Source organism: Mollisia scopiformis (assembly GCF_001500285.1).
Source record: "Mollisia scopiformis unplaced genomic scaffold LY89scaffold_40, whole genome shotgun sequence".
Taxonomy (NCBI): Eukaryota; Fungi; Ascomycota; class Leotiomycetes; order Helotiales; family Mollisiaceae; genus Mollisia; species Mollisia scopiformis.
The window spans coordinates 243,534-268,262 of NW_017263620.1; the positions used below are offsets into that span (position 1 = coordinate 243,534).

The 24,729-nt window shown below is 47.3% G+C and overlaps 8 protein-coding genes and 1 non-coding gene across 9 annotated transcripts; 5 read left to right on the top strand and 4 right to left on the bottom strand.

The window, feature by feature from the left end:
- Window positions 1-240: 240 nt before the first annotated feature.
- Window positions 241-1,385, bottom strand: LY89DRAFT_768767 (family A G protein-coupled receptor-like protein; the record flags this gene model as incomplete). The annotated part of the gene is made up of 2 exons (XM_018221800.1): window positions 241-1,185; window positions 1,260-1,385. 2 exons carry the CDS (start codon window positions 1,383-1,385, stop codon window positions 457-459), a joined length of 855 nt encoding a protein of 284 aa, XP_018061211.1. The 3' UTR covers window positions 241-456.
- A 912-nt stretch (window positions 1,386-2,297) lies between these two features.
- Window positions 2,298-3,582, top strand: LY89DRAFT_712392 (chitin deacetylase 1). Its single transcript, XM_018217976.1, has 4 exons — window positions 2,298-2,550; window positions 2,600-2,874; window positions 2,922-3,200; window positions 3,247-3,582. Exons 1-4 carry the CDS (start codon window positions 2,374-2,376, stop codon window positions 3,545-3,547), a joined length of 1,032 nt encoding a protein of 343 aa, XP_018061212.1. The 5' UTR covers window positions 2,298-2,373; the 3' UTR covers window positions 3,548-3,582.
- A 360-nt stretch (window positions 3,583-3,942) lies between these two features.
- LY89DRAFT_712393 (MFS general substrate transporter) lies at window positions 3,943-6,458 on the bottom strand. Its single transcript, XM_018217977.1, has 8 exons — window positions 6,091-6,458; window positions 5,615-6,037; window positions 4,970-5,565; window positions 4,825-4,914; window positions 4,577-4,771; window positions 4,486-4,528; window positions 4,377-4,438; window positions 3,943-4,328 (listed from the first exon to the last, which is right to left on the bottom strand). The coding sequence occupies exons 1-8, from the start codon at window positions 6,216-6,218 to the stop codon at window positions 4,129-4,131; spliced, it is 1,737 nt and encodes a 578-aa protein (XP_018061213.1). The 5' UTR covers window positions 6,219-6,458; the 3' UTR covers window positions 3,943-4,128.
- A 1,200-nt stretch (window positions 6,459-7,658) lies between these two features.
- LY89DRAFT_661468 (uncharacterized protein) lies at window positions 7,659-9,587 on the top strand (the record flags this gene model as incomplete). The annotated part of the gene is made up of 8 exons (XM_018212606.1): window positions 7,659-8,085; window positions 8,129-8,233; window positions 8,290-8,529; window positions 8,576-8,722; window positions 8,767-8,878; window positions 8,922-9,051; window positions 9,106-9,321; window positions 9,366-9,587. The coding sequence occupies exons 1-8, from the start codon at window positions 7,695-7,697 to the stop codon at window positions 9,585-9,587; spliced, it is 1,563 nt and encodes a 520-aa protein (XP_018061214.1). The 5' UTR covers window positions 7,659-7,694.
- A 342-nt stretch (window positions 9,588-9,929) lies between these two features.
- Window positions 9,930-10,072, top strand: LY89DRAFT_t89. Its single transcript has one exon. It is a non-coding gene; the product is annotated as a tRNA-Cys (tRNA).
- Window positions 10,073-10,451: 379 nt separating this feature from the next.
- LY89DRAFT_692212 (NAD(P)-binding protein) lies at window positions 10,452-11,856 on the bottom strand. Its single transcript, XM_018216488.1, has 4 exons — window positions 11,391-11,856; window positions 11,035-11,344; window positions 10,823-10,987; window positions 10,452-10,770 (listed from the first exon to the last, which is right to left on the bottom strand). The coding sequence occupies exons 1-4, from the start codon at window positions 11,792-11,794 to the stop codon at window positions 10,738-10,740; spliced, it is 912 nt and encodes a 303-aa protein (XP_018061215.1). The 5' UTR covers window positions 11,795-11,856; the 3' UTR covers window positions 10,452-10,737.
- Window positions 11,857-17,389: 5,533 nt separating this feature from the next.
- Window positions 17,390-18,679, bottom strand: LY89DRAFT_568760 (CRAL/TRIO domain-containing protein; the record flags this gene model as incomplete). The annotated part of the gene is made up of 4 exons (XM_018208568.1): window positions 17,390-17,773; window positions 17,882-18,259; window positions 18,313-18,454; window positions 18,501-18,679. Coding segments are annotated over 4 exons (1,083 nt in total), but the record flags the coding sequence as incomplete, so codon positions are not given.
- A 762-nt stretch (window positions 18,680-19,441) lies between these two features.
- Window positions 19,442-20,939, top strand: LY89DRAFT_399411 (Molybdopterin binding protein). Its single transcript, XM_018207253.1, has 7 exons — window positions 19,442-19,733; window positions 19,798-19,806; window positions 19,858-19,902; window positions 19,951-20,063; window positions 20,109-20,621; window positions 20,669-20,773; window positions 20,828-20,939. Exons 1-7 carry the CDS (start codon window positions 19,539-19,541, stop codon window positions 20,832-20,834), a joined length of 987 nt encoding a protein of 328 aa, XP_018061217.1. The 5' UTR covers window positions 19,442-19,538; the 3' UTR covers window positions 20,835-20,939.
- A 2,111-nt stretch (window positions 20,940-23,050) lies between these two features.
- Window positions 23,051-24,127, top strand: LY89DRAFT_399553 (ras family protein). The gene is made up of 4 exons (XM_018207254.1): window positions 23,051-23,240; window positions 23,311-23,425; window positions 23,509-23,784; window positions 23,852-24,127. The coding sequence occupies exons 1-4, from the start codon at window positions 23,229-23,231 to the stop codon at window positions 24,091-24,093; spliced, it is 645 nt and encodes a 214-aa protein (XP_018061218.1). The 5' UTR covers window positions 23,051-23,228; the 3' UTR covers window positions 24,094-24,127.
- Window positions 24,128-24,729: the final 602 nt, after the last annotated feature.

The following is a 24,729-nucleotide window of genomic DNA, read 5'->3' on the forward strand; positions in this document are numbered from 1 at the left end:
CTATTGCTAATCAGATCACAACCCTGGACTTTTCATGTAAGTAGACATACAGGCACATCCATACCTGAGTTGACTCTGATGCTAGCTGCCTAGGAGCTTCCTTGAGAGGGCAAGTGAAGAAAATCAGGTGGGCAGAAGTGAAGCACGTGACCGATTCACATCAGTACAATGCGTCAGAAGGCAAGTGGAAGCTGATCCGATCTAATCCATTCAGTTGCAAATCCAGTTCGAATAACCCTCCGCCATCTCAAACACAAACAAGCATCCTCTAGAAGTAAAGAAAGTTGAAGAATAAAAACACAAAGGAAACTTGACCACAGTGATTAGTACGCAACTCACTCTCGCATAACCCCATCTAACCATCTGCTCAATCCTCATCGTAGAGGTGTGTACCTCCACCAAACTCAACGAAATCGGGGAAGGTGCAAGTTCTAGCTACCTTGAGAGAAAGCATCTTTACGCTTCCCCACTTTCTCTCGTCTTCTTCCCACCCGTAGCCAGAGCACCCTCCTCCTCCGAAGCTTGGCCATGTCTTAAACCTCGATACTCACTAAAGTCAAGCTGCAACTTCTCGAAATCCCAGCCACGAGACAGAACCAAGAACCCAACGCTAACCACCGGCAACAAAAGCACATCCAGAACACCAAAGAAGATCGCAGCCTCTGCGACACCGATAACATTGCCTCCATCACTCAACCCAAACGCAATAGGATACAGCAGCCACAATAAGTTGGTCCAACTTGCTAAGATCATGTAATCCCGAGAAATTCCAATAACTTGTGCCGACTCGCGACTCTCATTCAGGGTGCTCATAACGAGGATGATATACGCGAAGGTTCCGAAAGCGAAGAATCCCCATTTGTAGCTGGTGGTGGTATAAGCAGCAGCAAGGTAACTGAGGATCCAGAACCATGCGATGAAGATGTTGAGAATAACAGTGGTCCATGAGACCCCTGATAATAGACCTAGAGATAGGACAAGCGCTGGGAAAGAGACGACCCAGTTTATATAGCGAGCGTAGAAGATTTGGCGGGTGAGGTTATCGGTTTGTAAGATGGAGCTCCAACCAAGATTGGACGCTTGAGCGAAGTATGTTAGGGATCCGACGAGGAGTGCCATTGACAGGGTGTAGTTGAATACTCGTTTGCTTTCGGGGGCGGTGAAGGAGGGGACTAGGCATACAAACTAGGAGAAAGGACGATGTTAGTAAAGTACTGAGAAGGGAACATGGAGGAACTGTCGGTCGTAGGAGCTCTTACGAATGAGAGGATGTAGATCGCGGTTACAGCCCAGAGCCAGTCGGATCCATGGACGGATAAAGACAGGTCGACTCCGGTCGGTGGGTTGATGTTGAGAGCGTCGTTTGCTCGAGGAAAAAGGGCCATTGTAGCTGCTTAAATAGGACTAATTAATGTGTGAAAGCAGTTGGGCGGTCGAATGTGTGGTTTGGAAAAGGGAAATAAAGTGTGTATCTTGTGAAAAGGGCGAAGTAGAAGGAAACGACGTCCAGTATCTTATATTTGCGGCCCTGAGATCCAATCTTACGTTGCTCGTATGGATCTTGGGTATTGATAATCGCGGAGACTGAGTGGAAACAAACGTGTAAGCCCGAACGTGCGGAGGCAAATAATTGGAGCCGCGGAGGTAAATTAGTCCTTGGGTTGAACATGGATAGATACCATTTGCTTCCGCTGATTATCTCATCATGTCTCACCAATTGTACGAGGCGCAAACTAAAGCTCAAACAGAACAAAGCTATCTATTAAAGACATTGCTAGATTTTCATGAGGTATACTGCTTTTTACCTTACGGAATGCTATCGATATCATGATGATCAGAAGTTATCCGCCTCGCCAAACTCAGGGGCTCGCTTATACAACGACACATTGAAATGTGCTTCTCAATGGTTTCACTAACCTGCATCGTCTGTAGGCTCTCTCAGTGCATGATTCTCAAAGGATTACAGACCTTCTATCATATAATAGCTACAATCTAGCTTCCAACGAGACGGCCAGATTCATCAAATGTTGTCTGAGAATGTGAATCTGTCTCGAATCGCTACGGTCAAGACGGATCTCGAGATACGTGCCCTACCAGACTTCATTGTTGCATTAGAAGATCGAAATATGAGGTGTGTGAGCTCTCCTCGGCTGACAGACAAATAGATCGTATCTCCAAACCTGAGAGTGGGATGAAGAGCAGACATCAAAAGTGGGCTTGACACAAGCGATCCCTTCCCGCTTTGGCGGAATAGGCGAAGCACTAACCCATGTAAGAGCTCTTAAATCGCTGAGGGAGTCGATGTTTGCATCATGACATACGTTCGTAAGTCTTGAAAGCATACAAAATTTGTTGAATTGAAGTTCTGGGCAAATGGCCACCAAACAATTGAATGGTATCGGTGCCTTGGACGCTCCAAGCGTTGACCCTCTGCAAGGAACGAAGTATGACTTCCCAAGAGACAGCGTTGGGTTCGGTCGAAAGAGTCTCAATCCAGAGTGGCCAAACGGAGCCAAGATTGCAGTGTCCTTCGTCATCAATTACGAAGAGGTATATGGAGGCTTTCCCAACATCTCAAACAATGCTAACAAATGTCTAGGGAGCTGAGAGGACCGTTCTAAATGGAGACGAGAGATCAGAAAATGCCCTTTGGGAGCAATCTCACGTGCCCTTCAGAATGGGAGAACGAGCGACAAATGTGGAAAGCGACTACGACTACGGCTCTCGAGTCGGAGTTTGGAGATTGCTTGATATCTTTGAGAGGCATAGAATGCCTGTCACTGCTTATGCCGTAGGCATGGCGCTAGAAAAGAATCCCGAGGTTGCAAAGGCATTTGTGGATGGTGGGCATGAGGTTGCTTCACATGCTTATAGGTGAGTTGCAGGCTGCGGAACAAAATGAGATTGCTGAATAGTGATAGATGGATCGATTATCATGGTATGAAGCCTGATGAAGAGAAGGAGTACATTATCCGACAACTCGAGTCGTTGAAGAAAAGTACTGGACAATATCCCGTTGGTTGGTATTATGGACGACTTTCTCCATACTCGAAAGGTCTGCTGCATGAAGTATTCTCAGAAATGAATCTACCGTTGTTGTATGAAGCAGATACATATGCAGATGATATTCCATACTGGGTGGATGTCCCCGTAGAGAAGGATCACTCTTCGCCGAGAGGAATGTTAATGATGCCGTACACGTGAGTGAAGCTCTATCTGATCTCGAACAGGCTGACAAGATTGAAGATATGACTGTAACGATCTCCGATATGCTGTCCCAGCTGGAGCATGGGGCTCAATGGGTGCATTTGAAGAGTATCTAAAGAGTGCCTTCGATGTACTCTATGCTGAGGGACAACGAGGCTCACCAAAAATGATGACGATTGGTCTTCACTGCAGGATAAGCGGCAAGCCAGGTCGTTCAACTGCTGTTGAGAAGTTCGTTGAGTATATTGCCTCTAAAGAAGATGTCTGGGTGACAACACGAAAGGATATCGCGTTGCATTTCCGAGAAAAGTTCCCTTATCAAAAAGGTCATCTAGCATGAAACGTAGACAGTGAATGAAATATAAAGACTTGAATACAAACAACTTGGTACATCTCTTGGCTCTGCCAGGGCCTATCCTGGATGTATCAGATCAAACACAGACATGCAAAGCTGCTCTGGATGGCATTGGAGTCTAGGCGAGGCGCAAATGTTGGGAAACTTAGAGCCTCGTCCAGTACGGAGTAAAAGTGCTGCCAAAATAGCAAGGGAACTAAATCATAAGGATGTTCAGAAAAGTGACTTAGAAACCTACGAACAAAAAGAAGGCTGTAGTTCTTCTAACCGCCACGTCGCTACTCAAAATGATGAAAAGACAGAAGAAGATGCTGCACTAGTGCAGAGACGAGAAAACAAACGAAGTATGCGATTGGAGATAAAATTAATAACGATAAGGGAATCCAATTAGGATGATCTCTTGTGCCGAAGCGCACAAGAACAACAATAGCCCTCAATAATAATGAGCTCCATCTAGTCATCAGTACACATCCATGATAATCGCCGAATAATATCTCCAAATAGACCAGTATATATCCATGCCCATACCCCATAACCAATCTCAATGAACGCCCCTTATATCCCATCTACAACTCCTTCCACTTCACAAAGCTCACAGCCTTCCAACCCAAACTCCACCGTCTTAGTCTTGCGCCCCAGAAGAACATAGGAACCCACAACGAAAGAACAAAGAATGTTATTCCAGCCATTTCACTGAGAGCGACAAGCTCGCCTGAGCCCGCGATCCAAGAGTTCGTTGTCGCTGAGAGACCGAAGCCGATGATTGCTGAGATAAGTTAGCGGAGTAAGGAGGCGAGGATTGCGGGGTACAAACATTTGAATGCCAATTGTGCAATTGTGACTTCCCCACGAACAGGCCCATATGCATCGAGAGTGCTATTGGCTGTTAATTGACTGGTCTTAAGACTGTATGCGAGACTTACTAGACGAATGAAATGTTGATTCCTTGTCCAATGGAGAAAGTCACTGATCACGTGTCAGCTAGCGCAAATGGAGGGGGAACTGATGACTTACACAGCCCAATGCCAATAATTGGTACCATGAAAGGTAACTTGAATTGCAATCCAGCACCGTAGAGAATCAAGGCGACGGGAGCAGTAACCATAGAGATCGCCATTGCTGGCAACCTGAATTCTGGTTCTCGGATGCCCTTGTTGCGAATTGTAAAGTAGTTTGCAATTGCTTCACCAACAGGACCACCAGCAGGAACTGAGATGTGTCAATTCACGAGTCAGAGCTCATATCAAACATGTGCGACTCACTAGCTAGTATACCACCAAGCAAACTCCCGAAGAAACCAAGGCCTGCTTGAAACGCGGTGAAGTTGTACACTCGGGCGAAGTCGTTCGCAACTGTCATGATGCATCAGTACTTTGTTCAAAACATATAAAGGTCAAGAAAACTTACAAGTCGATGAGAGCGCGACACTGAAGCCGATAGTAGCAGACATTACAAGTGTAGCCCACATCACAGGCGGCAGAATGACCAAGCCAAAAGGTCTGACAAACATCTTCCAGAGCGAATCATTGGTGTAAGTCTCCCCTGTGAACAATGCCAACTTGCTCCAATATGATGGCTTCTTAGCCTGTGAGATTGGCGAGTATTGCGGGCTGCCCAAGACGGCGGCTTCCAGACGCCGAATTCGTTCCTCCATGCGCTGAATGACGGTGATCTGAGTGCTCTCCTCCGGACCGTTCATCTCCGCCAAACGATCATGTTCATCGTAGTATCGCTGAACTCTTGCTTTCTCGGCATCATTAAGGATGATCGACAACGATAAACGGTAGGGATTCTGCTTATTGTCGAAGATGTCGCCTTCTTGGGAGTCTTCATACGATCTGTTGTATGCTGTCTCGGGGAAGGTAAAGATGATGAGAAGCAATAACGCTCCAATCATAACGGCACCGACAGTGTAGATGACTCGCCAAGAGTTGTTAACAACGATGAAGCCACTGATGATAATACCGATAGAGACTCCAGACCCGGTAGCAAAGTTGTACATCCTATATGAGTTGTTAGCGATATTAGACATTATTGATTAGAAAGGCCTACGCCATCATGGTTCCTCGCTCATGCAGGAAGAAAATGTCTGAGATGGTAGCTGGACCTAAGCACTCTCCAGCTCCGGAGAAGAAACCCAAGAATATTCTCCCAACAAGTTCACTGGTGAAGTTTGAAGTTGTACCGCACCAGATTGCTGTCGCAAAGTATCCCGAAAATGAGATGATGTACATTGGCCTCCGCCCATATTTGTTGATCAACGGCTGCCACAACAAATTGCCGGTACCTTGGGTGAGTGCTGAAGTTGTGAAGAAGAAAGCCACTTGGGGGATGATGGCTTCCAGATTTGGATTTCCTCCCGAGAAGTCCATTGCGATCTGAACGAGTGCGACTGTTGGACCGGCAGCCAGAAACGTACACATGAGCATACCGAAACATGTCACAACAGCGACATAAATCTTGAAAGGTTGAGACCTGCTTGTACTGAGTATCTCAGGAGGGCTAGATGATTTGGAACTTGTACTGACCAATTCAGAGGGTCGTTGGGATCCGTCGACGGCTTTGGGACTAGAATGATCTCTCCCGACTCTGAGCGTAGTTGTACTCGACCCAAAGCCTTTTCCTCCACCACCTCGACAACGCCATTTTTCTCCATAATTAAAATAAAGAATGTATGCAGCTCTCACCAGGAGGCCACGTGAAAAATGAAAATTATTAGTTGTGAACGACCGGTGATAGCTAGCACCTTGAGGTTATATGACTTTACAGTTGACAGATGTAGGGCTGACCACTATCAAGGCTCCCACTGAGATCCACAAAACAAGTTCAGTATCGGGACCACTTCAATGACTGCCGCTCCTAATGGAGCCGGCTGTGGGGACGTCAAAAACATCCCATTGTTCCCACTTAGGAGACCGCCTTGGCCACATGTTACTTTGCATGTGTGCTCGTCGCCCTGGAATATGAATAGAGTCGTTTCACATCAACTTTAACTTTGCGCAGAAGCCACGTCATGGTACTTGCTGGGAGGTTAAATTCAGAATCGAGAAGGGTGAGACGGGGAAAGAAGTGATTGTGCAGAATATCTCCACTATCATAGTTTCGGCAGAAGCCCACATGTCCACTTGACAACACGGAGATATTCTTATGCCATGGATGATCTGCTTGAAATCGTGGCTGATCGATGTCTCATTAGCAAATGTGGCTAGACTTTGCTGATAATTGCTGATTGATCTTGTACTTCGCATTAACCATGGACAAAACTCTCCTTGTCGCAGGAGGTGGGCTTGGCGGAACTCTAAACACACTGAAGTCAAAAGCCAGCCACTCCCCAAGTTGGATTGCGACGTGCCAAGTGATCATAGTCGTTCATGGAAGAGTCGTTCGATGTACTTCGTCGCAGCCATACCTCTTCAGAAGCCTCGCTGTGATGGTGGCATGCCAGGGCTGAGCTGGAATTTCCTGCTGGTTCGGGCTGAAGGTGTTAGAATAATTTGGCTCTTAGCCCTTGTGGACGACTGAATCTCATCGAGCAATCGTACATGACTATCGTGGACAGTCTGAGCATGGGTTTGGAAGGGAGGAACAGTGCGTCCCAAGAGTAATACAGTCCAAGATAGGTCTTGTTGGAACGGGAGGTGCGGATATTGAGAAGAAGCAGGTGCCACACCTGCAAGTCTCCACTGCAGGAGCTTCTATTTCCCTTCCAGAAAAACAAGCGAGTGAAACTATTTTCAGCGATTTTTGTTAGCAGTTATCCCCGACCATTTCAAGTGCGTCAGCGGACTCGTAACACCCCCTGAGATTGCCGAGCCATCATGTGCATTCATTGTCACTGTGTCGTGTTAACTTTGTTAGTCAAATAAGACCGTTCGGAGCACATTATTCAGATGAATCTTATTTCCAGAAATGGAATATGGGAATAATTTCGTCGGTCCGCTGAAATGGATCACTCACCCCGCATATGCCGAGGTTTGATCTGCGCCGCATGAGATCAGACCATGGGGCATTTTATGATCAGAAGCAAATGATATTGACCTCGTAAACCTCTCGATGCTCCTTTGCTATTCGTGACATTCATGCATAATTTTGGGTTGTTTGTTTGTAGTAAATAGGTTGAAGCGATTCTAAAATGCCGCCTGCTAGAGCAGTCCCGATCGTTATTGGCGTAGGAGACATCAAAAACCGCTCACAAAAAGTCGAGGATGCAATCGAGCCTTTAAATTTGATGCTTCATGCAACGCAGAAAGCACTCGAGGACACTGGTTTGTCCACATCAGCTGCGAAAGAGTTACAATCGCATATAGATCATGTGGGAGTCGTCAATACCTGGACCTGGTTGTATCCTGATCTCCCCGGATTGATCTCAGACAATCTGGGCATCAAACCAAAGTTCAAGGTTCTAAGCCACCACGGAGGCGATTCTCCCGCCAAGCTATTCGATGAAGCTGCAAGGAGGATATCACTTCGACAAAGTAAGGTGGCGATTGTGACAGGTGGAGAGGCTTTGGCATCATGTGAGTGTTTCTCATGTTTGGGAGGGAGTATGCTAAATCTCGTGGTCAGTGGGTTCGTGTGCTGCTGCTGGGAAAATGCCTCCTCCGGGGTGGACATCCCCGGACGAGAGTGGTACTGCCGTCAGCGTTTCTGATTTATCAAGTAGGCAGCAAGGTGAGTTTCTATGATATATGTTGGAGCCGATGTTGAAGCCGATGTTGACGTGCAAGGTCTTGGTACACTGCATTCCATTGGTTTGCCAATACATGTTTATCCATTGTATGAGAATGGGTTTCGTGCGCATCGAAGACAGTCGGTAGAGCAGAACAACAAGGAGTCTTCTGAGCTATATGCCGATTTTGCTAAGATTGCTGAGGAGAATGAGTTGGCCTGGAATTATGGTCAGCCCGCTGCCACTGGGGAAATAATTGGGACAGTATCGAAGAAGAACAGGATGATATGCTTTCCATGTTAGTTTCGTCCCATATATGAAAACTGAGCTAACACTACGCAAAGATCCTTTGCTGATGAATGCATTTAATAATGTTAATCTTGCAGCCACATGTTTGCTCACCTCGACTGAGTATGCCAAAGAATTGGGTATCCCTGAGGATCGTTGGATATATCCTCTTGGAGGCGCGGGCACAAGTAACGCTGCGAACTGTATGTATCAGACCGCATATCGACTTTCTGCTAAGATCTTCTAGTTTGGGAAAGACCGAACTTCTATTCCAGTCCGGCGATATCGAGATCGTTGGATGAAGCCCTGAAAGTGTCGGGGCTTGCAAAGGACGAAATTGACGTTTTTGACTTCTATTCGTAAGTAACTACAGCACGCGCAGACATCCACTAACAGAATCAGCTGCTTCCCTATTGTACCCAAACTCGCATGCGAGCATCTTGGACTTCCAATAACGAAACAAAACAAACCTATAACGCTTCTCGGCGGCTTGACGTCGTTTGGTGGGGCAGGAAACAATTATTCAATGCACGTGAGTTTGAGTTACACAGGACCTCCCAACGGGCGCGAAACTGATACAAGGTAGGCGCTCACAGCAATGGTAAGAGAACTGAGGAAGGGAAAAGTCCAGCGAGGATTGGTGCTTGCAAATGGCGGTATGGTGACATATCAATATGTTGTTTGTTTGTCTTCAAGACCTAGAGGGTCACCGTATCCCGACCGTAATCCCTTGCCGGATCTCCTCACTAAGGATCCGGCACCTGAAATAGTTGAGAAGGCCGAGGGCGGGGCAGTAATTGAGGTGGGTTAGTATCTCCGGAAGTAAGAGTCTTGCTGATATAATAGACGTATACTGTTGAGTTCAATCGGGATGGGACTCTATCCCGAGGTCATGTTGTAGGTCGTTTGAAGAATAGTAACCATCGATTTATTGCAAATCATGGGGATGAGAATACTTTGAAACAACTTGCCAGTGCAACTAAAGAGCAGATAGGGAGAGATGGTTGGGTAAGTACAACAGGTGATGGCCGGAATTTATTCGTATTCAATAACAGTGGGAAGTTGTAATTAGTCGAATATTGTGCTATGTTACACAGTACTACAGCTGTGCCAAATCCTCAAGAAATGAGACAAAATGTTGCATAAATGTTGTGATGCTTAACTTGAGAATTATTGCTTTCTCTTGCCCGAATGGCAATATATGTATGCTGTCTCAACGCAGACAAACAAAATGATCATTAACACCACTTCTGACCTCAAAAGATGGAGCTTTGAGACAGTCACGAGATAGTGGGGTTCCTCATACTGCTTTGATTGGCTGATGAGGAGCTAAGCACTGGCTCGGGAAGCCGTTTTCTAGTAGCTCGTATTTAAGTACATAAGCACTTTCGGCCAACTCGTCAGCTTAAAGCTCCTTTAGCTCAGTGGTAGAGCGGAAGATTGCAGTGACATGTCAATCATCTTCAGGTCAGGTTAGTACTTCAAACTCGCTGAAAATATTCGGGCATCAAAACTAACACGCAATTTGAGTCGTTCGAACCGGCTAGGGAGCTTCCTATTTACAACATTTTTTGTCTCGGTCATTTACTGTTTTGTGCATATATATTATGGGTGATGGTAATGTGGTTGCTTGTGCGGTGTTGAAACTGGAAAGTGGAAAACCTATTCGCCTAACAATTTAGCGAGGAACTTCAAGCATTAATATCCATTCTTACAGTACAAATAACGTTATATGTTTGGTGCAGACAATCCTTGGATCTAGGAACTGGCTTGATTATTAAAGTGGTAGTAATGGAACTTCTCCGCGACCGTATTGTCGTGTCACGCCCATTACACTTGCTCAGAGAGCATTCAACTCCCAAACAAAAATCTCAACAGTCACTGACTACAAACAAAAGCACAGAGGGAATTTGTAACTTAACATTATCCAGTAGAATTATTGGTAGCTCCGCTAGCCGTTAATATCAAGACTTAGAGAGCATACTTTTGGGCTACCCTGCAACTGCTAGTCCTTTGCTGCTCACTTAGACCCAACGTTGATATATATATACAGAGAGAGAGAATGTCAGTGCCTGTCGGTAATAAAATTGTCAAGTTTCCTGGGCATCACGCAATCTAGTATGACGCTGCTACTTGATCATGATTTTTGCTTGCATGGTTCTTTGAGAACTGATGTCTATTTGTAGGGGTCTATATAAAGGACATGAAAGCGACAGCTCTACTTCTTGTGAATAGCCGGTGCCGATCCGGCCTATCTTGATGTTAGATACATTGTTCATAACGACCACGTGCATGCTGCTTACCTGTTGGTTAGGGAAGATCAGTGAGTCTGCAATGACCACATTTTCCCTTCTTCCAGCACAGTACACCACATGTTCGGCGATATCTTCAGGAGTCAAAGGCTCAAACCCAGTATAAACGGCATCGGCCTTTGCTTTGTCACCCCCGAATCTAACAAGTGAGAATTCCTAATATTGTCAGCAAGTACCTCGCCCTGGCTCTCTCCTGTACTCACGGTCTCAACCGCACCAGGATCAATCTCAATAACCCGCACTCTCGAGGCTATCAAGTCCCTCCTCAAAGAGTCTGTAAACGCTCTAACAGCTGCCTTTGTTGCACAGTATATGCTGCCTCCAGCGTATGGTTCTCGTCCTGCGATACTTCCAATATTGATAATATCTCCCTTTCCACCATCAGGTTTCTTCATCATGGCTGGCAGAACGGCTTGTGTAATATTAATCAATCCCGTAACGTTCGTCGACATCATAATGTTGATATCTTCCTCCAGAATCTCGGGGGCTTTCGCTGTGCCTTTAACCATTCCTCTGTCACCCATCAACATCAATCCACGATTCAGACAAGGCCACTTACGCATTATTCACTAAAACATCAATCTCTCTCCATTCTTCTGGGAGGCCTTTCAGGAATTCCCTAACTTCTGCCGCATTGCTAACATCCAGCTTCACTGGCAGAACCTTAACCCCCTCCCCCACTTCTTTGTTTATGGTCGCCGCAATCTCCTTCAAGGTATCAAGCCGCCTCGCAGTCAAAATAATCTTCAAATTCTTCGGCGCAGTCTTCGCAAATTCCACTGCGGTAGCTCGACCAATTCCTGAGGACGCGCCCGTAATGAGGATGGTCTTGCCTTCGAGGCGTTTGGAAACCGCTGAGGCCATCGTACGAATCGTTGGTTGCCCAAAGCTGAGGTTTGTTGCAGAAGCTTTGAAGCTGGATAGCGTTCGGAGGAATTGTGTACTTGCTCGAAGGATTGGCATACAGGAAAATTTCGTGCTGGAGAGTGGGATTAATTGAAGAGAGGCTGGTATTGATGATAAAGCTGGAAGAAGCTGACAACCCCACATTCGAAGCCGATAAGCGGCATCGCGTCATGGGCTCGGTTGTTCTTCCGAGCCCCTTTTTAATTGAAAAGGGGCATGGTGTTCTTCCACTGGATATCATGAGAGTGGAGCTTCGAGGTATCGGCCCATAGTCTGAGTAGCACCTCTTGTGATTATTTCCGCAACGCCCTCTTCTCGCATACTGCATATTTGCAGCATTCTGCGCAATTCGCGCAGTCCGCGCTGTTCGGACAGTTGGCGCAGTTTACTTGGGAGGGAATGGAGCAGAACAATTTTGCATGTTCGATCCAGTACTCTATCACTATAGTGAGATGAATTATACCGGGAAAAGAATATCGTGATCATCACATATGTCTGATTAATGAGAATCTCCATTTGCTGGCTTCTCCTACCACGACCTCGAAAGCTTGGATCTTACCCACAAACAGGTCATCAATTGTTCAACCAACCTCGATAACCACCTCTGGATGACGTCTCCTGGTTCAATCCGCTTTGGGGTTCTTCCTGTCCGTGACTTATCTCGTATCCTTTGTTTTCAATGCTTTGAGCCTGCATCTCCGCCGAGTCCGCATTAGGATTCTGCACATTCCTAAGACCATCGCCCAAATCTTAGTTGCTATCCGCATCGATGCATACCTATACTCTTATATCAGTGTGCTAGTAGTATTGAATTAAACACTGATCAAAGATATCAAAACTGCGAAATTTTTAAAAAACGGCCGTTCATGAGGTAAAGCGCTATAGCTCAGAAATTTTCAAGTGAAATACTGCTACCAAGCTCGCGAATACAATTGATGGCGGCAGCAATAACACTGTTGCAGACATATCTTAGACCATATTTAATTGGTATGTCTACATACTGCCTTCACAATGTTTGGGGTATTTTCAAGACTCTAAAGTTCGGTTCAAAGCATTCAAGCATTGTCCGAAAGCATCTTTTTGACAGACAACATCGCCGGATCCAGCACTTTTCACACAATGAAATATCCTCGACTACGCCGATTGCAGCACAACAAAGCGACCATGACCATAGTCATAAAGGACTTGCGAGCGCAAGTTGAAAATGTCAAGCAACTTGCGACTGTCACTTGCGCTTCAACTTGCGCTTCACTTACCGCCAATCCATTTGGCAATAAACAGAATTTTCAAGTCTGGCTACAGCTGCCAAAGCTACCTGATATAGCTCAAAATGTTTCCGTCTAACAGAAGGAAGCGCCCAAACCTCAATTATGATGAGGATGACGACGATCCCACTTTGAACGTCGACAACGACGACTCAGAAGGGGACGCGAATTATGACCCAGTCGTTGAACGTTACATGTATGAAACCAGGGTAGAGCGCAGAGATAGAAAGGCTAGGGAAGCCAATAGGAGACAGGCTACGACGGAGGGAGCATGGAATCCAATCAATGGGCGAACTGCACCGCTTCCAGCTCAACCAACACCATCCTACTTTCCAGCTCCTGTATTCGAAGATCAACCCGGCGTGGTGGTCAGTCCAACAGATAACTTTCCCTACTACGATGATAGTAGAAGAACAATATTGGAAATACTGGAGAACGAGGAGGGCGCACAACAGAGAATCGATCGGGCCTCCCTGGCCATGGGCATCGAACGAAAACCCGTATTCCAGCCTATGATCAGAAGCGCCGCTACCGATGACTTAACATGGCATAACATGTGGATGAAAAGAAAAAATGCTCGAGTTAAGGCAGAATTTATACATTCGCAAAAGCTCGACCCCAACAACGAAATATACGACGCCGATTATGCTGCAGCCCATACAGCAGACAGAGCATCAAGAGCACAAAGGAATGCACAAAGACGTGCTGCCGCACTCGCCCACAGAAGAGCTCACGACGCTGCTAAAGGTTTACCGAGAGTCGCTACACCAGCTCCACCTCCCGATAGTGGAGACGAGCAGTATGCACCACGTCAATGGGCAACCATTAGCGGGCAGCCTGGTGAGCCATACCTCCAAGGCCCACCTGCAGACGGTGAAGGTTTCGAGCAATTGGATTACATACCAGAACCCGGGCAATTTCCTACGGGCAAAAGGACGAACCCGCCTAGTGATAGATGCCACCCTTGCGAGGCGAAAAAGAAACTGTGTGACTTGCGAGAAAAGGGCTGGTATCCTTGCAGTCAATGCATAAAACTGGGAATCCAGGCCCAGTGTGTGAATGGCAAGGGGAGAGTGAGAGCCGAGAAACTTGCAGGTGCCGGTGCCGCTCCCCAAAAGGGGAAGGGCAAAGCAAGGCAGAACGACGACGAAGAAGACGATGATAACCTTTCGGTTGTGTCAAGTCCACCATCTGACGATGAAGACTATGACGATGATAATGACAACGCTCCAGCTAAACCGCCGAGGAGAAAGTATACGCGGGCAGAGATTCAATTTAGAACTAAAAGAGGAGGGAACACCAGCTGGGAGAAACCACCACTCCCAACTAATGTTATACAGCTTGGCTACACTCCAAAATGGGGGAAATGGCCAGTGAATGTACGAACGAACCCACAGTGTACTAGATGTTCGTATTGCGAACATACAAAGAAGGGCAATTGCGATCTATGGACTACTGGCTATCCATGTACACCGTGCAAAGTCGCAGGGCATCCCCAATACTGCGTTAATGGAAAAGGCTATACAACTGGTCCTAAGAAGTTTTTAGGACAGAATGCCACAGCAAACACCGATGATCAAAGAGATCAGGTTGCAAAAACTGATGCCTTCAACGAGGTCAATCCACCAGTAGCACCGGCGCCACGAAGGCAAAGGGGTGAGAAGCGACTGCCAGCACCAGCGCCTCCAAGTTCCCGAAGAGATCGACGAGGAGGTAGACGTCGAAGTGACAGATCAGCAAGCCCAGCATCAAGACGCGAAAGCACCAGACACATCTCTCAGTGCACTAACTGTTTGAACGCCGTAGTTGACTGCGAAGGAGGAAATCCATGCGTAAGTTATAACTCCCTAAGACTGCCATTGTCTTCCAACAGTATCCAAAAGTTCACCCTGTCCAATGTTGACTTTCTACGATTTATCCATCAACACCTGTCCAGTTCTTTTTAATGAAATTGCAGCTAACGTTGGCGTTTAGAACTTCTGTGCTCAGCGGGGCTTGCCTTGTGACTTTGGCCGGCGTATCCCTGATTATAGATCGGAAAGAGGAGGACTACCCCGACAACAAGATCAATATGATGACATGGATCCCCGAAAAAACTTTGATCCCACATACCAAGCTCCATATGATCCAAATGATGAATCAACATGGAATGGTTTCAGCGCTATGTCACCACCGCGCAGACAGGAACCGTTTGGAAACCAAGACCCGGAAGGAACAAACCCTTATGAACAAGAGCCGGGTGTATATGACAATTCCTACACCGGGCAAAACTTACTCGATGAATTTGCGGCGCAGGATTTGGGCGGGTATACATTCGGTAGTATCGGTACTATAGGCCCCCCACCTGCGAATACCCAGCGACAATACAGCCCATTCGCCGCGCCATCTGCCTTCGAGTACAATCCAGAGGCGACAATTCATAACAATGTGGTGCTACCAGCTGGGCCCTTACCGAACTACGGGGCTGGAACGGTCAGGGCAACACGAGAAGCAATCTTGAACTCGGACGTACAAGTCTATCAGACCCTTGACGCACACAGACTCCAGATGGAAGCAATGCAAAACAACCAAGCAGCCGACCCGATAGACACAGACATGAACGAGGCTCCGAGAACAGACAACGAAGCCGATTTTCTCCTCCAGTTTATTGTAGACGATGATGAGCCCATTGGCCGCAACCTATCGCCGGGAGAGGAAATGGGGCTGAGAACAACGCCGGCGTCGTTCGGTGCCTCGTTCTTCGATCAAGACTTTGCAAGCCAGCCTCCAAGCTATAACGCAGGGTCACCTAGTAACCACAACGCCATGGTCCCCAGAGTCATGATCCCAAGGACGAACGTCGCGTTCCCAACCATAGCACTCTTCACCTGGGATAACTCGGGCAACCTAGGCGGACCTAACATTGATCCCTTCAACGGCAGAGTCAACACCACCAACGATCTATTCGGATTTGACCAAGCCGCAGGACTCGAGGAAGAGTACACATGCTGGGAACCCAAAGATTGCTGTAACGGCCGCCGATTCGCTGACTATAACTACAACGGAGACATCTGCCGCAAACCGTTCGCCAAGGACTGCGAGTTCCAGGACCATCAACCGCATCGTGTTGACAACACGCAAGTGTGCGCCGATTGCCACCAGCACCAAGAGATTTTCTTCAGCGAGGTGCACGCTACAATCGAGAGGAATCTGCGGGCTTACGTGTGCGGTGACTGCGCGACCACGATTAGAGAGCAGAATCTATCTCGGAGTGGGAGATGTGAGTGTTTTGCGAAATTGAAGGCGGGCTGGTTCTGTGTTTTGCATAGCAATGAGGTTACGGTGAACATGATATCGGGTATCACTGCTATGGGGGATTGGTTCACGAGAGCTTTCCCGCAGCATGCTATGCAGAATATCGCGCCTTGTATTGTATGTACTCAGAAGCCGGCGGAGCCAGACAGGGGAGTTTGGGGTTGTAAGGTGTGCCGTTCTTGGGCACATCAATAGTAGTTTAAGACAGTTTTGTACGATTAGATAGAAGATAGTGTTTTTAGTTTGTTTTGGTTAGCACTTGCGTTTGAATAGATTCAAACTTTCTTAATGATTATCCCACTCTCATAAGCTTGCGGTACCTCGTCAAAAACAAAAGACTTGCGTCAAAACAACATTTCGAATAATTAACAAGACTGATATTATCCCAAAGTTCTCAACGATCTGCTAACATAACACAGTTCAACACAAAGATGAACACGAACTCAGTACAATAGTACCGCACCCGCACCCCTTCTTTCAAACCAATGGGCTCATTCAAATGCTCAAACAATCGAACTCCTCACAAACTCTACACCCAGAAAGAAAACACACAGAGAAAAGGACCTCAAGATGTCATTACTTTCTCTCCTCTCTCTCGGTCCACACAAGTTCCGCCATGCTGCATGTATTTATGTACTGAAGCCCGCCCTCCACTACCCAAGGTATAAAATCTACAATCCCTCTCCGCCTTCATCCGAAGCCACACTCAACCTCACTACGCACCCTCGCCAACCTTCCCCTCGCCCTCCCCAACATGTAAATTCGGATCCAAAAGATTCGCCGTCGCCGTCGAGTGCACATTCCCGGCTTTCTCATTCATAGACAACCCCTCCGTCGCCGTAACGAAAGAAACCAGCTCTGGCCTCGAAGCGGGTAGGACCTCGCCATCCTGCACAACTGATTTCTCCGCCGTGCTCTCCGCTTCTGTCGTCGCTATGCTCGGTGCTACCGGGCTCGGGGGTTCCGTGTCCTCCTCTTCTCTTGCGGTAGGTACGGTCAGGAATTCGGGCCGTGTTGCTCGGATCTCGTTTACTTTTTCTGATTCTGAGGGGCCGGTGTGGCCGTTCATTTTCAGCTGCTCGGAGTGGAGGGTTGTGACGATGCAGATATCTTCTTTTCTCTCTTTCTTGTCTCTTGTTCCTACTGCCAGCGCCTTGATCTTGTCGCTCTTTACTTCTCCGATTTCTTTCTCTCCTTTGCCGTCCACCCAGTACATTGGGCCGTGGGGAAAATCTGTGTTTCCATTTTGCCATTCTGTTACGCTTGCTAGGTGAGGATCAAGTTTAGGCATGTCGCCGAATTCAAATTCGAGTTGGCCGCCGTACTTCTTGGGGATGTTGGCTGGCTCGATGAAAGATTCGAGGGTCTTTTTCATGTCGTGGTGGCTGAGGATGAAGATTTTGGATGTGGTGATTGGGTCGAACCACTTCTTGATCCAAGACCAGACTGTGGGGAAGAAGGCAGGGGCTCCTATTATCTAGGAGGGGTTAGTTTCATACTCCCGCTTCGAAATTTAGGGCGGAGCGGGACGGGAGGAAGGGAGGGCAGAAGGTTTGGGTCCAACTGGGGGTAAGGAGAGACTCACGAATATCCTATCCAATGTCTCTGGGTAATGCGCTGTAGCCAAAGTACTCGCATCCTGCATATGCCCTCTCAGATTCCAGAATTGCTTCAACCCAACACCAGAAATATCCACAATATTATTACTCTGTGTAATAGGCGTCTGAGGGTGATCTCTATCCGTCAACGCTGTGCAAAGGGGCATCACAAATCGAATCAAGTTCTCGTAAAGGGCGAAAAGTCGAAGTAATTTCCCCGGAGTCTTCCCATCTGTTTGCGCCATGCTATGTGTTTCCTTCGCAGACTTCTCATATGCGGCCATAGTCTTGGAATTCAAGTGCTTGACCTCGAATACGTATACGGGTATACCGCGTCTGTCGCGGCGTCCGGTCCATTGAGGATACTATGCTACGTAAGAGGAGGCTTGGCGGTGAGGTGTGTATAGAAGTGAATTACCAATCTTCGAGTCTCATAGTAATGCTCTAGGTCTATCGTCTCGTATAACTGATCAATCTGATTTGCTTTCCGCCATGCCTCTGTGTCTGCAAACTGTTTGTAGGCGTCTTGGACAATGAATCGTCGAGCTCGAAGGAAGCGCCTAGAAATGTCAGTGTGGAAATATGTACACAAACACGGCAACTTACAGCAATGTAGCATCATCGTGCGATGCAGGTTTGTCCCCCTCTGCAGGCCTGTACTCTCCTTTGTCGGCACATAAGAGCTTGAAATTCTTGAATGCTGCTTCTTCTTCTGTTGTGAGATGTCCAAGGTGACCATTTGGATATCCGTATTCGACAACGGCAGACTGGACTCTATGCGCGGGACCCGCAGTTGACATCGTTAGAAATAGATAGTATAAGGGAAATGGAAAGAAGAGAGAAGCTCAAGGGGAGAAAGAGGAGCTTTAGGAAATTAGGGACTGCGATGTGAGAGATGCTCTGTTGTTTTTGTGTAGATTTTGTATTGGTTCCCACGTCATATCAGGACCAAAGCTTAGTAAGGTAGATAATTTCTCGGCTTTGCGAAGAAATGGATTTAAGGGTCTGAGGCAAGCATGATCCTCTTCTGTGCTGAGGTGCGGCGAGGAATATGTTGTGAGATCTGAAGCCCGAGTCGCGAACTGATAGGCATAACGGAGGGACGAAAGCCACTCCCGGCTTCTTCGGCACCCGACGAGATTGTTGAAGCCATAGTAGGCGGGCGACGATGCATCATGTGTCTGGTGAGGTGGAGAGTAGCTGATAGATTAGAGGAGAGGGAGACCGAGAAAGGGAAATAATGAGAATATGAGAAGAGCACTTGACCTGGTGGTGCAGCTAATATTTGCATGTGCAATAGCTAGAAAAGCCTGTTGAACTCTTTTTGATGTTGTGCCAGGTTTGAGACATCGATCAAGCCAGTCGACTAGGAAGATGTACCAGTGCCTTGTACCATACCAAGTTTAATATTGGAGCAGTAACGTTTCAGTATGTCAAGGAGGATGGGAAGCTCTTTTATACATGTTATTAAGCTTGTATTATTCATCTGATCGGTGACATTCTCCGGCCACGCGGTTTCCCCTCGAGTACTGCAAGGGGACGCGGCTTTGGGAAGCTGCATTTAACCCCACTATCTCGTGCGACTTCCCTTTCCACCAAACACGACATTTTCCACGTTCTTGTACAATCTTCCAATTTAAACTGATGTTTTCACGACTGTCACAATTAGTCAGACATTTTTCTCATCCTCTTCCAAACTACGCCCATAATTCTGCAGCTGCCTTTGCCAGCTCTGCGAGTCGAATCATGACATCATCTACTACAGCAGATGAGAGAAATACGAGGACCATACATACGGCAGCATGTCTGATTATTGGAGATGAGGTTTTAGGTGGGAAGGTATGTCGTTTGGGGAGAGATTCGTTTCCTGCTGGATTGATTCGCTGACTTGTGGTTCTTGCAGACGGTGGATGTACGTATATAAGTCAAGAAAGGAGAACAACACGTTCTAACGACTTGACAGACCAACTCTGCATATATGGCCAAGTTCTGCTTCAAGTTGGGAATGGTATGATGGCTCATTCAGTCTCTGCCAGCTTGACTGACTGTCGGAAAGGCTTTGAAGCGCATCGAGGTGATTGCAGACGACGAGGAAGAAATTATCGAAGCTGTAAAGAGAATGAGCAACAACTACGATTTTGTAGTAACGAGTGGTGGTATTGGACCAACGTATGTTCACTGTAGAACGTTCTGAGCAAGACTGACATCTGCCAGTCACGATGACATTACCTACCAATCGATAGCCAAAGCATTTGGCCTGAAGCTCAAGCTTCACCAAGAGGCCTATGAAAAGATGAAGAAACTGTCAAAGCCACATCCAAATCAGCCAAACTTCAGTTGGGATGTCGATTCACCAGCAAAGAGAGCAAAACTCCGAATGATCGAGCTCCCAACAGACGACTCTCGAGATATCAAGCAACAAATCCTGTTTCCGGTCGATGATTTATGGGTCCCAGTTGCATGTGTCAATGGCAACGTTCATATCCTGCCTGGTGTTCCGAGGTTATTTGAGAAGCTTTTGGAGGGTATGAAGCCATTGCTATTGCCACGCTTGACAGATCCAGATGGCACGGGCATACATCGAATCATTATCTCTACTCCACTGCCTGAGAGTGCTGTCGCCCCATACTTGACGGAATTGGCAGGCAGAGTTGAGCCCAAAGGAGTTAAAGTCGGCAGTTATCCAAGGTGGGGAAAGCAAAACAACACTGTGACCCTTGTGGGACGGTAGGTAATTCCGAGTGGCGAAATGTGCCGTGCTGATCAGGCCGCAGGGATCAAAAACTCCTGGAAAGTCTTGTTGCAGAAGTTGAGAAGAACGTAGAGGGACGTCGTGTGAAGGTAGAGGGGGAAGATGATGTGGATGTTGAAGCCAAGGAGTAAGATGCGTTACTGTCTCAACCCGCTCTGGCCGGCTCTAACATCGTGTCCAGTTCTTAACCTCTCCTTGGTCCTCAAGGTGTGATATTCTTTTTTGTCGTGGTTTCCGTTCAACAGCATTGCTAGGTGCATCAAGGGTGTATTATGGCATCGGTCCACCAGCACGTGGGTTAAAATAACATCTGGCATTTGTAGCAGCGGAGCCAGCCGTGTCAGACGGACGCTATGATTGCGCACCAAACTTTGAACAGGGGCAGAATTTGTGCCGAATGTTCCATGATATCTCAAAGATTATGATAAACTTTTTGTGCTCAGAACGCTTGTCGATCATAGCACCAGTGCTACTGTACTACATATCTAATACACATTTCAACCATACCAACCACTCGTTGCATCTGTCGGAAATTTGCTTCTTCCAGAACACGATGAAAGTCCAAACGATGTCCTCTTCGGGCCTTGGTGTGGTGAACATCTGAGGGGCGAGTTGTGATAGCCAGACAGGGGTGTTGGATTTCTTTATCGGCTGTTTGGTCTTCCCCGTTACTGGGTGAAACAACATCGAGATAGTTGGAAACCGTGAAACGGAAATGACAGCATGTTTCTTGACCGACCCCATGAGAAAGATTGTGGGAGGACCAGATGAACAGAATGCGCGTGGGATATGCGGCACAGGAAACGAGGATCTGGGAATTGGAAGCTTCTATACGGCTTCGAAAGCCACGTTCTATGTCGTCGTGAGATTTGCTTTTGAGATTCGTGAGAGACCGTGTGGCTGAGATTGGTTCCAAAGGAGGGAAGACGTTAAATCCTTAGATTTTTGCCGATTAAGAGGCTTCATGGGATAGGTGGAGAGAAGGCAGATCGTCAATGACACTATTCCAGACGAGCCAGTCGAGGAGATTGCTGTGTCTCTGGTTTCTACCTTTGCCTCATGATTGCAGCTGTACGCGTGGGTAAGTTCCTCGAACGGGGAAGACGTTGGTACCAAAATAAACCAGACGGTGTCACTATTGACAAAAGGATCTGGATATGTCTGTCCTAGGACCGAAAATAACCCAAACCGCATCACTGATCCAAAATGTTCTGGATGTCTGCACATTATTCGAGACATATTTTCTTCTTTTGATATACTTACCGCCCTTCACGCCTATTTGCAGGGCTGGAAGCCACCCTGTAATAATTGCGGTAGAGCACGAGCTGTGAATGGGGGAACGAGATGAGAGGTCGCTGGAAGCAAAAGCACCAGAACAATTTAGAAGCATGCACCGAATGCATCTCCCTGGCACAATATGAATCACGTCCCGGCCAGTTGGAGGAGGAGGAGCCAGTTCGGAGCAGCCAGGATTCCTTTCGGCCCCCTTTTGGGCCACCCTTCGCCAGCCCTTTGCTCTTCGATATGCGGTAAGCTACAGAGGACCCTCGGGCCCGGTAAGGTTACTCGAGGACTGCATCGTGTATGGAGGATGAGGTGTGGATGGACGCCGGGCGTGATTGATTTATTATTGCAGCGGTTAGCACGAAGCACCAACGTTCGAGATAATGTGAGCTGCCTCTCTATTTGTGAAATTCCTAGCCGATTTTGGCATTCGAGAATACTAAAATGTCCCGTACCAATTCCAACATTCGTTTTTAATCAGACCTAAGTTCTAACTTATCAAGAAGATATTCTACGTTCTCATTGAAAGAATTAAATGTAAACTTGATTTGTTGTGCGCAATACTTTACATTTTGTGAATTTGGGCCCTGTCGAAAAAATCGGCCACGAATTTCACAGAAAGTGAAGCTAATACTCCGTATAGTAAAGTCCGTGTGAGCCTCGAGCTTTGGCCTGGCCTGGCCTGGCCTGTGCTTGCTGTGTGTGTGCCCGTCCCTTTGCAACTCAATCCTCTCTAAGAAACATCCTCCACCTTCTTCGTCTCACCAGTGAATTACTCAAAGCGAAGGTTCTGTTCGACTTTCTCTCACTCGCCTCTCGTCTCTCGTCTCTCCATTGAGCCGCCGCCGCCGCCCTCGTGCTTGCGTCCCGCCGATTGATAGATAGTGTACTTCTGCCCTGCCCTGCGCTACGATACCGATACTGCATCTGCAGAACAACCATCCGCAGCCCGAACCCAACCCCCAATCCCAATTCTCTATCCTCATAATTCCCCAATCCACGATCAGAGAACCAGCATTATCGTTCGCAACTTTTCGTGCACCTGCAGCAACAACTAACGACCACGACCCTGTTTCCGTTTCCGTCCCTGCGAATCGAAACCAAGCAGCAGCTCCCACTGCATATTTGCGGAGATCCCCATCCATCGCGAGACGAATAACGGCCAGACCTTCGAACCTCGCAGTTTCAGCCGACCCGCCGAACCAAGCAAGCAAGCAAGCAACAACAGCGAAGCCCTTTCACCTCACTCGATCGATGAACCAGCGATAATCCATCATCCCCATACCCCGAACGCAAAGATGGCATCCAAGGTACGCTGCCGCTGCTGCGCTCAGAATTCTTCCCGTGCATACAGGGCCAATTGACTAATTCCCCGGCCAGTTTCTGAGAGAATACAAGCTCGTCGTCGTAGGCGGAGGTGGAGTCGGAAAGTCCTGCTTGACCATCCAGTTGATACAGAGCCACTTCGTCGATGAATATGATCCGACAATTGAAGGTATGACGGTTCTATCCATCTATCCTCGAGCTTCCCGAACAAGAAGGGGAAAAAAAGTTTGCTAACCAATCAATCAACTACAGACTCGTACCGCAAGCAATGCGTGATCGACGAAGAAGTTGCGCTCCTAGATGTCCTCGATACGGCCGGCCAGGAGGAATACTCGGCCATGCGAGAGCAGTACATGCGAACGGGCGAGGGTTTCCTATTAGTGTACAGCATCACGAGCAGACAGAGCTTCGATGAGATCTTGGTGTTCCAACAACAGATTCTACGGGTCAAGGATAAGGATTATTTCCCGATCATTGTAGTAGGCAATAAGTGCGATTTGGAAGGCGAGAGACAGGTTTCGAAGCAAGGTATGTAGTTTTCTTTCTACTATCCTTTTTTTTTTCTACGGACAATGGGCTGATATAGAACGTGTAGAGGGTGAGGCTTTAGCTCGTTCTTTCGGATGCAAATTCATCGAGACGTCAGCGAAATCGAGAATCAACGTCGACAACGCTTTCTACGACATCGTCCGCGAGATCAGACGCTACAACAAGGAGATGGCAGGCTACGTCGCGGGCGGGGGCAGCGGGTCAGGAAGCGGCGGGCCAGGCCAGAAGATGGAGGTCAGTGAGGGAGAGAAGGATAGAGGATGTTGCGGCGGATGCATAATCATGTAATCACCTTGTGTGTATTATTTTGGTCCCGGACTGTGGAGGATATATCGAATTCTTGCAACAACTACCTACTACAATTGGAGCGAGGATGTATCTGGCATGGCTGGCTGTATGGAAGGAAGTGGATTGAAACGAAACCCCATATCAAACCAAACCAAACTCTTGGACGAACGAAACCCCCGAACCCAACTCACGAACGAACGAAAAAATTCTCTAATTGCCCAACACACAACCTCTCTTCTCTCCGCACGCACATACATACAAAACTCGAGGAAAGGAGGAGGCTTTATAAATATTTATTCTCCTCCTCTTCTTCCCCCACTCTATCTCTCTCGACCAAAAGATTCCCAACTACCAAAATTCTTGTGTCTTCTTTTTTCCCTATCATTGGCGAAATTCGGGTCCGTTTTCCTTCTGGGTCTTTGCATCATCGCTCGCATTGTGTTTCGAGTACAATTTTTCCTCTTGCTGTGTGGATTTCTTTTCGATGGACTGGCTATGTGTGTGGCCTGGTCCTCTATATTAAAGTACTTTGATTTTAGTATGTGGTGGGGAGAAAGGGTGGTGGTGGGGGTGCAAATGGAATCAAGTCGAGTCGAGTTGAATGAAGAGTAGCTACTACAGTACCTTAGATCTGGA

What these genes read in the sequence shown, in the direction of transcription:
- LY89DRAFT_399553 (XM_018207254.1), top strand. An exon ending in ATATGATCCGACAATTGAAG is followed by an intron (nt 23,426 to 23,508) that starts GTATGACGGTTC and finishes AATCAACTACAG; the next exon opens with ACTCGTACCGCAAGCAATGC. An exon ending in GAGACAGGTTTCGAAGCAAG is followed by an intron (nt 23,785 to 23,851) that starts GTATGTAGTTTT and finishes TAGAACGTGTAG; the next exon opens with AGGGTGAGGCTTTAGCTCGT.
- LY89DRAFT_399411 (XM_018207253.1), top strand. Translation starts at nt 19,539, where the DNA reads ATGTTTTCACGACTGTCACAATTAGTCAGACATTTTTCTCATCCTCTT. An exon ending in TCTGCTTCAAGTTGGGAATG is followed by an intron (nt 19,903 to 19,950) that starts GTATGATGGCTC and finishes ACTGTCGGAAAG; the next exon opens with GCTTTGAAGCGCATCGAGGT. An exon ending in ACTGTGACCCTTGTGGGACG is followed by an intron (nt 20,622 to 20,668) that starts GTAGGTAATTCC and finishes ATCAGGCCGCAG; the next exon opens with GGATCAAAAACTCCTGGAAA.
- LY89DRAFT_712393 (XM_018217977.1), bottom strand. Translation starts at nt 6,218, where the DNA reads ATGGAGAAAAATGGCGTTGTCGAGGTGGTGGAGGAAAAGGCTTTGGGT. An exon ending in GCTTGGTGGTATACTAGCTA is followed by an intron (nt 4,772 to 4,824) that starts GTGAGTCGCACA and finishes GACACATCTCAG; the next exon opens with TTCCTGCTGGTGGTCCTGTT. An exon ending in AATTATTGGCATTGGGCTGT is followed by an intron (nt 4,529 to 4,576) that starts GTAAGTCATCAG and finishes ACACGTGATCAG; the next exon opens with TGACTTTCTCCATTGGACAA.
- LY89DRAFT_692212 (XM_018216488.1), bottom strand. Translation starts at nt 11,794, where the DNA reads ATGCCAATCCTTCGAGCAAGTACACAATTCCTCCGAACGCTATCCAGC. An exon ending in ATCCTGGTGCGGTTGAGACC is followed by an intron (nt 10,988 to 11,034) that starts GTGAGTACAGGA and finishes TGACAATATTAG; the next exon opens with GAATTCTCACTTGTTAGATT. An exon ending in TGATCTTCCCTAACCAACAG is followed by an intron (nt 10,771 to 10,822) that starts GTAAGCAGCATG and finishes ACATCAAGATAG; the next exon opens with GCCGGATCGGCACCGGCTAT.
- LY89DRAFT_712392 (XM_018217976.1), top strand. Translation starts at nt 2,374, where the DNA reads ATGGCCACCAAACAATTGAATGGTATCGGTGCCTTGGACGCTCCAAGC. An exon ending in GTTGCTTCACATGCTTATAG is followed by an intron (nt 2,875 to 2,921) that starts GTGAGTTGCAGG and finishes GAATAGTGATAG; the next exon opens with ATGGATCGATTATCATGGTA. An exon ending in ATGTTAATGATGCCGTACAC is followed by an intron (nt 3,201 to 3,246) that starts GTGAGTGAAGCT and finishes ACAAGATTGAAG; the next exon opens with ATATGACTGTAACGATCTCC.